Below are 13,573 nucleotides of genomic sequence, written 5' to 3'. Positions count from 1 at the left end.
TCACTCTGCACTCACTGTCACTCTGCACTCACTGTTACTCTGCACGCACTGTCACTCTGCACGCACTCTGCACTCACTGTCACTCTGCACTCACTGTCACTCTGCACTCACTGTCACTGCACTCACTCTGCACTCACTGTCACTCTGCACTCACTCTGCACTCACTGTCACTCTGCACGCACTCTGCACTCACTGTTTCTGCACGCACTCTGCACTCACTGTCACTCTGCACTCACTGTCACTCTGCACTCACTGTCACTCTGCACTCACTCTGCACTCACTGTCACTCTGCACGCACTCTGCACTCACTGTCACTCTGCACGCACTCTGCACTTACTGTCACTCTGCACGCACTCTGCACGCACTGTCACTCTGCACGCACTGTCACTCTGCATGCACTGTCACTCTGCACGCACTCTGCACTCACTGTCACTCTGCACTCACTGTCACTCTGCACTCACTGTCACTGCACTCACTCTGCACTCACTGTCACTCTGCACTCACTCTGACTCTGCACGCACTCTGCACTCACTGTTTCTGCACGCACTCTGCACTCACTGTCACTCTGCACTCACTGTCACTCTGCACTCACTGTCACTCTGCACTCACTGTCACTCCGCACTCACTGTCACTCACTGTCACTCCGCACTCACTGTCACTCTGCACTCACTGTCACTCCGCACTCAATGTCACTCCGCACTCACTGTCACTCTGCACTCACTCTGCACGCACTCTGCACTCACTGTTTCTGCACGCACTCTGCACTCACTGTCACTCTGCACTCACTGTCACGCTGCACTCACTGTCACTCTGCACTCACTGTCACTCTGCACGCACTGTCACTCGGCATTCACTCTGCACTCAGTCACTCTGCACTCACTGTCACTCCGCACTCACTGTCACTCCGCACTCACTGTCACTCTGCACTCACTGTCACTCTGCACTCACTGTCACTCCGCACTCACTGTCACTCTGCACTCACTCTGCATGCACTCTGCACTCACTGTCACTCTGCACTCACTGTCACTCTGCACTCACTGTCACTCTGCACTCACTGTCACTCTGCACTCACTCTGCACTCACTGTCACTCTGCACGCACTCTGCACTCACTGTCACTCTGCACGCACTCTGCACTTACTGTCACTCTGCACGCACTCTGCACGCACTGTCACTCTGCACGCACTCTGCACGCACTGTCACTCTGCACGCACTGTCACTGCACGCACTGTCACTCTGCATGCACTGTCATTCTGCACGCACTCTGCACTCACTGTCACTCTGCACTCACTGTCACTCTGCACTCACTGTCACTGCACTCACTCTGCACTCACTGTCACTCTGCACTCACTGTTTCTGCACGCACTCTGCACTCACTGTTTCTGCACGCACTCTGCACTCACTGTCACTCTGCACTCACTGTCACTCTGCACTCACTGTCACTCTGCACTCACTGTCACTCTGCACTCACTGTCACTCCGCACTCACTGTCACTCCGCACTCACTGTCACTCACTCTGCACTTACTGTCACTCTGCATTCACTCTGCACTCAGTCACTCTGCACTCACTGTCACTCCGCACTCACTGTCACTCTGCACTCACTGTCACTCCGCACTCACTGTCACTCCGCACTCACTGTCACTCCGCACTCACTGTCACTCTGCACTCACTCTGCACTCACTCTGCACTCTGCACGCACTCTGCACTCACTGTCAGGACTTCGATGTGGAACGAGACCTTGATCGTGTGCGGGATCTTGACTTGGATCGGCTGTAGCGGCTCCTGCTGCGGGATCTGGAGCGACTCCGACTGCGGGACCTCGACCGACGACGCCTCCTGGGACTGCGACTCCGGCGTCCATAACTTCCTCCACTGCCTCCATATCTTCGGGGTGGTGGTCCCCTGCGGCTATGGTGTGAGTCTGGTGGCCTTCCATAACGAGCCATCTGCACCCGAAGTTCGCGCCCATCCAGTACGGCTCCGTCCATGGCGTCCATCGCATCCTCGGCATCACGTTTGTCATGGAATCTTACAAAGGCAAAACCGCGGCTCTCCTTCGTGTATCGGTCGCGGGGGATATAGACGTCGCCTACTCGTCCATACTTCTCGAAAACTCTTCGAAGTGTTTCGGGCGACGTCCTGTAGGTAAGATTGTCCACCTTCAAGGACGTCATGCCTCCTACGTCAGGCGGCGGCCTGCCGTAACTCATCTCCAGGGAACCCGTGAGAGGCGTCGGGCGGAACCTTAACTATTCAGAAGGTGAAAGTCAGCAGGCGTGGGCGCCTACACTGACAAGAGCTTTGGCCAAAGTTAGTTAAAATAAAAAAATAACCTGAATAAAGTAATTGAGAAGTCAGGCAGGCCGGGGGCGGTACTGCGGGACACCTCTGTGACGTCATTCCCGGGCCGCGCTCTGATTGGCTGCTGGCCCGGGACCTGACGTGCAACCAGGAAGAGGAGCCGGCAGCAGGAAGTGGCGTGAGCATTGCGGCCCCGGGGCTCCCGTGACCAGGAAGGAGCCCTGGATACTGTTTCCCTTTAAGTCCCGGTCCCGAGATGGGGGACCGGGTGAAGACCCGCGGGGCGAAGCGGGCGCACTGAGGAGGCGGGGCTCCCATGTGGAGAGAGAGCCCCGCCGAGCGCTACCACCGCCCGGCCTCAGAGAAGCCTTCTGTCTAGCAGCGGGCCCCCGTGATGTGGGGAGAGCCTGCAGCTGCGGAGGAAGGGAAGGTGCCTGGAGACCCGGGGAGCGCCCGCCAGACACCGGTGAGTGGAGCCGGGAGGAGAGGGGCTGGTGTGTGTGGAGGGGTCTCTGTGTATGCGTGTAGGTGCGGCGGCGGCGACGGGGGGTGTGCCTGTGTATGCGTGTGTATGTGCGCATGCGTGAGTGCTGTGTATGCGTGTGGCTGTGATGTGCGCATGTGTGAATGTTGAGAGCCTGCAGCTGCGGAGGAAGGGAAGGAGCCTGGAGACCCGGGGAGCGCCCGCCAGACACCGGTGAGTGGAGCCGGGAGGAGAGGGGCTGGTGTGTGTGGAGGGGTCTCTGTGTATGCGTGTAGGTGCGGCGGCGGTGACGGGGGTGTGCCTGTGTATGCGTGTGTATGTGCGCATGCGTGAGTGCTGTGTATGTGTGTGGCTGTGATGTGCGCATGCGTGAATGTTGGTGCGCGTGCAAGCAGCTGAATCCAGCCGGGGAGAAGCGCGTGACAGTTTCTTGTCCGTCATTCCCCCGTGTCAGCTCGCTATAAGTCTCCAGCCTGGACGCATCCTTCGGATGCGATTTCCAGGCGAGACCTAAAAAGGAGTCATTTTTATGGGGCGTTAGATGTAAGCAGGGGGGAGATGGGTGTCTGTGAAACTAAGCATTTGACATATGATTATTTAATTAAGTGCCCAAACAAAACATACCATGCTTCACAGGCAAACAGAAAATAGATTAATTCAAAATATAAAGTATAGAATATAATTTTATGGAAGAACATCAAATTCAAAAAAAGTTTGTGGGTGAGCCCGCATCATCAGAGTGCATGGATCCATCCCAAATAATGCATTGCGGGGTTAGGGGACATGTTGTCCTGAAATATTAGGGGAGAAAGGAGGGTGAGATACTAAACTGAGGATTTACACGCCGACCAATCGTTCCCACCTGAGATCAAAACAATAGACATCCAAAGGTAACTCCGCGATGAAGGGTCCCCCGACGAAATCCGAGCCATGAAAGTTAAAACAAAAGATAAGATAGTGATTTGCTCATAAAAATACATTTTACTAAAGAAAAAAGAGACTAACACTACTTATTAGATTAACAATGTATTATTTGAATATTTTCTCAATACTCTTTTTGATAAAATACATTCCTAATATTTAGGTCAATGTTTTGACAATGCAGCATACAGTGAGTCGCATTACAATAATGTAATGGTGCAGAACAAGGCATTTTGGTCCTCGACTACAGGGCTCCACTGGAGCATTGGAAAATCAGACTACTTAACAAAACTGCACAACAATGTTATAAGTGTAAATAGGACGCCAATGGCAATATATTTCACAGAGGCACGCAAGAGACTACTTTATTGCATTAGGATTATCAGTGTTGTTACTTACGAAGCTTCGGTGGAGGGAACCAAGGAACGAAAGAGCAGATCTTCTAACTTCAGTGGGATTCAAGGCTGGCCCCATGGTAGTCTCATGAATTGAGCTCCATTTCAGCTATCCTTTAGCCCTATCCTGTCTTATATCTCCATTGTTGCCAAAATGTCAAATCTGAACGAGAAAGCCATCAAACAAGCTTTAGCAAATCTCTGATTTCTTTGTCACTGTTGATTCCAGCAGGGCGGATGGTATCAGCATGTTGTAGTGTAGTTCTAATATTCCCAATATACACTATAGATTTGACATAGGACTGAGGTCAGTATGTCTCTATCGAGTATACTAAACTTAATTGTGTGTGCCAGCTAACTCAGAGGTCACTAGAAACTTTCTCCAAAAAGCAAGAAGGGATTAGTTTCTGACAACCGCATAAACATGACAACTTTGTTTCCCCAAGAATAAAACGTATCTTCAGAGTCGTGGAAACAATAGATAACTATTTCACTCAGTCAATCGTGCATGCTTCGTTTCTACAGAGTTCGACAGAAATAGACAGAAGGGCGTTCCAATAAAAAGTTTATTGAACAGTCTTCTTTCAAGGGAGGTGAACTGCTACAATCGTTGAACAGAATGCAAAGTATAATGCGTACAGCATAAACAGTAATATAAAATAATACTGTAATAGCATTGTCTGGTGCTATGACATATAAAAATACATACATAAAAAACACATGTTAAAATACTCAACTGGTGCTTCTAAAACACGCCTACCCCAATGTACCTAACCTAGGTCTAGTACGAGGAAAGTGTTGTCTTTAGCATAGGTTTAGTTTTGCCAAGAATTGCCTAAGGTTTCTCTAGGTTTTAATCAGCTCCATACCTTAGAATGAGAGAGGTTGGTATCTCTTTCACAGGACTCAATTTCCCAACACCCCGCAAGGGGAGTCAGAAGCACTGGATTTGGATTCTCGGCAAGAGGATGACAGCTTCTTGGTCAGTGCGTCAGCTGGAGAGTTGGCTTCCTTCTGCACTTGCTGTAGCGAGCTGCGTCATGCAAGTAGGTAGTCGAACTGCACCAAACCACACTGTGCTTTGCCATAGCAAATGAAGGTATATTTATACCTAGAAGGTGTTTAGGAATGCCAGCTTTGACGTAAAGTCGGACATATGAACGTCATGAATAAACCCCTAAGGAATAGATGTTCATGTATAATAACTGAGTTATTGGAGAAATCAATATTCAAGCAAGGGGAAGTCCCTACCGGCTTTAGAGTCTGGTTTTTGAAAAATCGTTGTGACGTAGATGAATGGATGGAAGTAGCCATGCCTGTATTTGGGCAGCATGGGCTATGCCTAAATAAGGGCTGGATTTCTATGCCTATATAAGGGCAATGCGAATTGTACCTATATAAGGGCATGGATCGGGAATTTCAATTGGAATCTAAAATTAAACACAACAATGTGGATCCCTCAGAGGAATGTCATTAGCAGTGTAGCCAACAGGGTCAGCAGGCTCGCCAGCAGGGAGGGCCTCGCGAAGGAGCCTGTGTTGCAGAGACTTCCGAAGCAGCAGGAGTGAGAAACGGAAATCTCTATCCCAATATAGGACTCCGTTGAGGAGGACAGGCAGTTAAAGACACCTAAACAGCCTTTTCTCTTTACATTGACGCCGACTCCTGCAAAAGGATAGAAAAAGAGATACATGATCAATTCTTGGTTTTTTAAAACAAGGCATTGGTTCTGCTTCATTGGGATGCGACAATATGGAGACAACATGCCTTTGTGATGGAGAAATGCTTTGTCTAGGGAAGAAACAATCACATATGTCGCCCCAGAGTTAGTCGCTTCACATCCACTTGTTTAATCTCACATTATTTAATGCGTATTGTTGCTTTGAACGGCAAGGGTCTGAAGAGATACAACTTTTATTTAAAATAATTACTGAAAAATCCAAGTAATCTTTTGAGCCAGAGTATCTATCTGAGAAAGAAGAGCTGATGAGCATTTTAAAGAATGACGGCTGTAAATGCAGAGAGAAAGTTTTGAAAAAGAAATAAGGAATTTAAGAAACAACTGCAAAATGTTAATGCTAACTCTTCATGTTGCAATGTGAAGTAGTTTAGGATGAGTGCTCCACAGTTGCTTAAAAAAGGCTACTTTCTGGTTAAGGTCTGCTGTGTCACCTTATCTTTATGGTTACAGACTTAGTCCAGATCATTACAGCCACAAGCTTCAGTCCTGAACTTTTTACCTTACAAACATTGATTTCGGGTGCCCTCATTTAATTTGTTCAGTGAAAGCAAAACAAGACTACAACACCCAAATTGCACTAGGCAATCTCACAAAAGTCCAGGTCTAAAACAATGTCCATAGTGACACTGGAGTGATGTGGCCACTTTACTTACTTCTCTTAGTGAAGCACTGGCCCAGATTCTTGGTTACATCACTTCAAATTTAAGAAGCTCACGTATGCACAAACCCACGTCTACACAGCTGCAGCTTATCTCTGACCATTCTATGTCTCATACTGGTGCATGTCAAAATAAACAATGTATATGTATCTTAGACCCCCAAGTGACCTTGTGTCTGGAGAGGAGGTCTCAGGTTTGAGCATGACTGTAGGAGTGTGATGCTGCTGCGTATGGGGTGGGGGGGCTGCAGGAAGAATGCCACATCTGGTGGTGGTGGCAGCAGGATGCTGATTGGCTGTCTGCCTGCAGGGTGTGGCTGTGAATGGATGATGTGAGAACACTGACCCAGCATTTGATCAAGACAGACATGTACCAGCCTCTCACCCGTTCCACTCTCCATTCTAACCCTCCTCTTTGTGCAAATGCTTCTTGGCCTCATCTTTTACACCTTTTCCCGACTCAGATACCGTTTCTCTGGTCCTTGTTCTACGACAGAAGCTACCTTTACGACATTGTTGTTGCTGTCTGTCTGTTCCTTCAGTCTCTAAAACTCACCATCTATCCCTCAAGCTTTAAAACCCATTGCTCCGTTGCCGCCACCCTCCTGGAGCCACATGATTCAAAACTGCCCTCCAGGACTCACATGGCCACCACTGGCCTCCAGCACTCACTCAACACCTACCTGCCAGCTTCAAAACCCATTGATGCCGCCCTTTTGTGTCCACAGGACTCACCACTGTCCTTCAGTGCTCATATAGCGTCTCTGCCCCTAAGCTAACTGACCTCTGACCCTGCTCGCAGGCAGGTCGCCCCCCACGCTGCTGCACGGCTCTGCCTGCATTGTTTTTGCCTAATTTTGTATTTGTCCCCTTTGCCTAACCTGTTTTCTTGCCCAGACTTGTTTTAATTTTCCGGTGCCTGTTCTTGCTTTCCTGCCCAGACTTGTTTTATCCCCCCCGTGCCTGTACTCGCTTTCTTGCCCAGACTTGTTTTTATACCCCTGTGCCTGTACTTGATTTCTTGACCAGACTTGTTTTTATTCCCCTGTGCCTAACTTGCTTTCTTGCCCGGACTTGTTTTTATTCCTCTGTGCCTGTACTTGTTTTCTTGCCTAAACTTGTTTTTCCTTCTTGTGCCCAGGTCTCCCACGGCCCCGCCCATTTTTCCTGCCACTGCGTCCATGCAGCCCCACCCCCTGCAATCCCATTCGCCACCCTGCTTCCGCCTCCCAGCTGCTCCTCCCTCCCACATCCCCTCATATGGAGGCAGCGAAGCGGCCGCACCGCTGGCGCGCCTAAGGCAAGCCCTTCTGCGCCCTTCCACGCCTGGACCGCGCCCCGCACCAGGACCCCTGGACCCCGCAAATGCCACGATGCCCGACACCACTAGAATGCCAGAACCCTCCACCCACTCAACACCAGACGATCACACACCTGCTTCCTGGCCGTCCGAAACACACCCACCGAGGTTTCACCTGCCGGAACTGCAGCTTCATAAGCAGCCACCCAACCATGCTACCGACCAGGAAAGAACCCAACCACCTCAGATGCATCCTTCTCAACACCCGCTCCGCCCGCAAACACGCTGTTGAACTCTGGGACCTCCTTGACTCAACCTCCCCAGACGTCGCCTTCCTGACGGAGACCTGGCTGAACCCCACCTCGGCACCCGACATAGCCATAGCCGGTCCGGAAGGCTACAAGATCACCCGTAGGGACCGCACCAACGGAGCAGGAGGAGGAATCGCCATTGTCCACAGGAACACTCTCGGAGTCTCAACCAACACCGACGACACCCTCAGCACCACCGAACACCTGCACTTCCAGACCCACATCAACCCCAACACCACCCTCAGAGGAACCCTCATCTACAGACCCCCCGGACCCCGACCGCAGTTCAGCGACTCCATCACCGACTTCGTCAGCACATACGCCCTTGCCTCCACGGACTACATCCTCCTCGGGGACCTGAACTTCCATCTGGAGAACAACAACGACACCAACTCCACCACCCTGATCGACAACCTAGCCAACCTCGGACAACTCGTCACAACACCCACCCACTCTGCCGGTCACACGCTGGACCCCATCTTCTCGGCAAGCCCCCACGTCTCCTTCAACCAAATCACCGAACTCCACTGGACTGACCATCGCTGCATCCACTTCACCTTCAAGAAACCCACCAAGCACATCTGCACCCAACAGATGCCTCGCCGCTGCTGGAGCAAAGTCACCGAAGACCAGCTAACCACAACCCTCGCCCAGAGCCCACCCGCCGACCCCACCGACCACGACACCGCCGCCCGCAACCTCAGCCAGTGGATCAACGACTGCGCCAACACCCTCGCCCCGATCAAGAAACCCTCCAACAGTCACACCAACAAGAAAGCCAGCTGGTTCACTGAAGACCTCCGGGCCTCCAAGCAAACCTGCCGAAAGCTGGAGAAGATCTGGCTCAGTGAACGAACACCGGACAGCCACGCAGCACACAAGAACGCCACCTGCAGACACCATCAACTTATCAGATCCGCCAAAATGGCCTCCTTCAAAGACCCCCTAGACAACAACGCGCACAGCAAAGAGCTCTTCAACATCGTGAAGGAACTCTCTAACCCCAGCTCCAACACCAACGGCGTCCCACCCTCACAAGACCTGTGCATCTCGCTGGCCACCTTCTTCCACCGCAAGATCGCAGACATCCCCAACAGCTTCAACGCCACGGCCGCCCGACAACCACTGAGACCTCCGCCCCCACGACCATCATCGGCACCAAACGCCTGCTCTCCTGGACCAACATCAACAACGACGACACCATCAAGATCATGAACACCACCCACTCCGGATCTCCGTCAGACCCAAGCCCACACCACATCTTCAACAAAGCCAGCACATCCATCGCACCCCATCTCTGGAAAGTCATCAACACCTCCTTCGAGACAGCAACCTTCCTGGAGAGCTGAAAGCATGCCGAGATCAACGCCTTACTCAAGAAACCCAAGGCGGACCCATCTCCCTGCTTCCGTTCCCGGTAAAGGTCATCGAGAAGACTGTCAACGAACAACCGACCCGCTACCTCAAGGAGAACAACATCCTGGACCCTTCCCAGTCCGGGTTCCTCAGCAACCACAGCACCGAGACTGCCCTCATCGCCGCCACCGATGACATCAAGTCCCTGCTGGACAACAGAGAAACGGCGGCCCTCATCCTCCTGGACCTGTCAGCCACCTTCGACACGGTCTGCCACCACACACTACGAACACACCTCCACAACGCCAGGATCCAAGAGAAGGCCCTAGACTGGACCACCTCCTTCCTCTCTGGCAGAACACAGAGCATCCGCCTTCTTCCCTTCCGCTCCGAAGCCACCAAGATAATCTGCGGCGCACCCCAGGGTTCATCCCTCAGCCCAACTCTGTTTAATATCTACATGGCACCGCTCGCCCATGTCGCCCGTCGGCACAACCTCAACATCATCTCCTATGCTGATGACACCCAGCTGATCCTCTCCCTCACCAAGGACCCCCACACCGCCAAAACCAGCCTTCACAAAGGAATGAAGGCCATCGCTGAATGGATGAGGAACAGCCGACTGAAGCTGAACTGGGACAAGACGGAGGTCCTCATCCTCGGATCCAACCCTTCGGCATGGGACGAGTCGGACGACTCCTGGTGGGCGGCTGCAATGGGAACCGCTCCAACACCCACCGACCATGCACACAACCTAGGGCTCATCCTCGACTCCACCCTCTCCATGACTAAACAGGTCAACGCCGTCTCCTCCGCCTGCTTCAACACCCTACGCATGCTCCGCAGGATCTACAAGTGGATACCCACTGAAACGAGAAGACGGTCACCCAGGTCCTCGTCAGCAGCAGGTTGGACTACGGAAACGCTCTCTATGCAGGAGCCTCGGCCAAACTCCTGAGAAGGCTCCAACGCATCCAGAACGCCTCTGCACGCCTGATCCTCGACATCCCTCGCCGCAGCCACATCACACCCCACCTGAGAGACCTGCACTGGCTCCTGGTCAACAAGAGGATAACCTTCAAGCTCCTCACCCATGCACACAAGGCACTCCACAAAATTGGACCAACGTACCTCAACAGACGACTCAGCTTCCACACCCCCACAGTCCCCCGCTTCCGTAGAGCGACCTCCAGCGGCAGATCATTTTCCCACCTTGCTGCCAAGTCCTGGAACACCCTCCCCATCCACCTACGGCAGACCCAAGACCTGCTGACCTTCGGAAAACTCCTCAAGACCTGACTTTTCGAGCAGTAGCAGCATTACCCACCCCAGTGCCGTGAGACCCTCACGGGTGAGTAATGTGCTTTACAAATGATATGATTGGTTGATTGATTGGTTGATTGATTGATAAGCTTCTAAAGCCATCACTACCTCACCACCACCTTCCTTAACCCACAGGACTCACCACTGTCCATCAGCACCCCAAAGCACCTCCCCCCAAGCTTCAAAATTCATTGCTGCCTCACAGCCACCCTCCAGGTCCCACAGGACCCTCCACTGTCACCCAGCGCTCACTCATCTCCTATCCCTGAAGCTTATAAACTCATAGCTGCCTTACCACCATCCTCCTGGGCCTACAGAACTCAGTACTGTCTTCCAGTACTCGCATGACACCTATGCCTCCAAGCTTCAAAACACATTACTTCCTTACCGTCCGCTTCCTGGACCCACAGGGCTCACCAGTCTTCCCAATATTGACGCCTCAATCACATCATTTCTACTCACCTGGATCCCCTCTTGCTACCACTTTTCAATAATCACCCTTTGCTGCTCCAGTCCCCCGGTAGACTGTGCCATGGTCACCGACTCTGGCTGCTCTCAGCACTGGTCCTTGCACCGCTGGGTTAGTGGCTCACCTGCCTGGGCTGCTCCACCTCAAACACAGTATCTTGGTTTCATTGTGCCAGACCTTGCTGTGCTCTCATAGCCCACCAGGCTTTGGGATTATTGTTAGGAGGCAGAGTGCTAAAATACAGTGACAGTTTCCCCTGCTCCAAGTAATGTTACCATCAGGCAGGAATTACAGAGGTGCAGAATAAACAGTGATGGAAGAGAAAGGACCTGAAGTCCTCTCTGTAATAAATGACACAATGACTTCACACCCTTTGCCCATTTTATTTTAAGTCATTAAATATCTTGGTGGAGAAGGATACTGGCTTGTGGAATGGGTAGGCATGTTGCCTCCAGTCCACTCATTAGTCAAGACCCTTTCAGTAAAATTGTGTATATAATCTACTTATGTATAGGAACGTTCTGCCACCTCTCTTCATCCATTGATCTATTAATGTGTCAATCACATTTTTGTATCACACACCACAGCATACAGCATGGGGCACAGGGCCAGCCCACTTCAGTCATTGGCTTACCTCTCTGTGAACGATGGCAATCTTCTCTTACACAATCACACACACAAAATAGTAGCGTTGCCCACTTTTACAAAGGCCATTCACAAACGTTGGCAAAGTCGAAAGTTGTCATTCAATGCCGGAGTAATTGACCTTGTCAATGGTTGTTAATAATGTGTGTAAAATGCCACCCAGAACACCTGTGAGGTTCAGCACTACGTTTGTGATCATCCATCCTCACCCCACCTTTAATCCATGGTGTCTGCCTTTAGATCGCCCTGCCACCCTCTTTCGCTGTTCTGACTGCCTCGCTCCAGCACCCCAAAGGTACCAGCCAAGCAGTAAGGTACAATAAGTCGTAATTCAGCACTTTGGCAGTTTTTTTATGTTCATGATAATTTTTGGTACTATTCTGATTCGGTGTCTGGATATGTTGGATTTACAAATTCCCTAAACATTCTCGCACCCCTGAAATTATCAGGGTAGCAGCAAGTATAGCATCCACAGTGAGGGACAAGTTGGAGATGGAAGAAAGAAAGGAAGAAAGAAAGGAAGAAAGAAAGAAGGAAAGAAAGAAAGAAAGAAAGAAAGAAAGAAAGAAAGAAAGAAAGAAAGAAAGAAAGAAAGAAAGAAAGAAAGAAAGAAAGAAAGAAAGAAAGAAAGAAAAATTGAATTTTAACAATTGAAGTGTACATGAAGAACGGTTATCATGCCGATGTAAAATCATGAAGGGGGATTTATCAAACCAAATTGTCGGAACAATCTAATTGACTTTTAACTATTGAAGTGTACATGAAGAACGGTTATCATGCCGATGTAAAATCATGAAGGGGGATTTATGAAACCAAATTGTCGGAACAATCTAATTGACTTTTAACTATTGAAGTGTACATGAAGAACGGTTATCATGCCGATGTAAAATCATGAAGGGGGATTTATCAAACCAAATTGTCGGAACAATCTAATTGACTTTTAACTATTGAAGTGTACATGAAGAACGGTTATCATGCCGATGTAAAATCATGAAGGGGGATTTATGAAACCAAATTGTCGGAACAATCTAATTGACTTTTAACTATTGAAGTGTACATGAAGAACGGTTATCATGCCGATGTAAAATCATGAAGGGGGATTTATCAAACCAAATTGTCGGAACAATCTAATTGACTTTTAACTATTGAAGTGTACATGAAGAACGGTTATCATGCCGATGTAAAATCATGAAGGGGGATTTATCAAACCAAATTGTCGGAACAATCTAATTGAATGGTTTAATAATTGTATATTGATATTCCTGTTATGGCCACGAAAACGAGTATGAAGCATAGATTTAATGACATTTAGATGTCAATCAATAATTAGACTATGTATAAGCTATCTGGATATCACAAAGCCCATCTTGGCCCCTTTTTTCAAGCACAAAATAAAATTGAGATACCTCAATCAACATCTATTTGTTTTAAGAGTGAAGAATGTAGAATCTCCAAGTTTGTGTAGAGAGAATCTGGATTTCATTAAAGACATGGAGGCTAGCATCATGCATATTACTTTCATTTCCAGCTCCTTGCAGCACTTCAAAGTATTACATCACCAACACAAAAATTCCATAACTTAGAATGTCCCATTAACATATATAAACTCTGTCACGGCAGCCATCTTCCTCTTTTAAGCTGCTCCGGTCCCAAAACTCACAACCTTTAAC

General features: G+C 49.8%; 1 protein-coding gene and 1 long non-coding RNA gene across 2 annotated transcripts in view; both read right to left on the bottom strand.

The window, feature by feature from the left end:
• The window catches only part of LOC147717850 (uncharacterized), a 207,765-nt gene that overhangs the window by 90,977 nt on the left and 103,215 nt on the right, over positions 1 to 13,573 (bottom strand). The window lies entirely within an intron of this gene.
• On the bottom strand, positions 1,712 to 2,454 carry LOC147717851 (serine/arginine-rich splicing factor 2-like). Its single transcript, XM_086920571.1, has one exon. The coding sequence runs from the start codon at positions 2,207 to 2,209 to the stop codon at positions 1,712 to 1,714; it is 498 nt and encodes a 165-aa protein (XP_086776697.1). The 5' UTR covers positions 2,210 to 2,454.

This window comes from Lissotriton vulgaris, chromosome 5, assembly GCF_964263255.1.
Source record: "Lissotriton vulgaris chromosome 5, aLisVul1.2, whole genome shotgun sequence".
NCBI lineage: Eukaryota > Metazoa > Chordata > Amphibia > Caudata > Salamandridae > Lissotriton > Lissotriton vulgaris.
Note: the sequence above shows the minus strand (reverse complement) of the source record. Positions and strands in the feature narration are given on the sequence as shown.

Bases quoted from the DNA above. Each gene is read 5' to 3' on its own strand.
- LOC147717851 (XM_086920571.1), bottom strand. From the start codon at position 2,209: ATGAGTTACGGCAGGCCGCCGCCTGACGTAGGAGGCATGACGTCCTTG.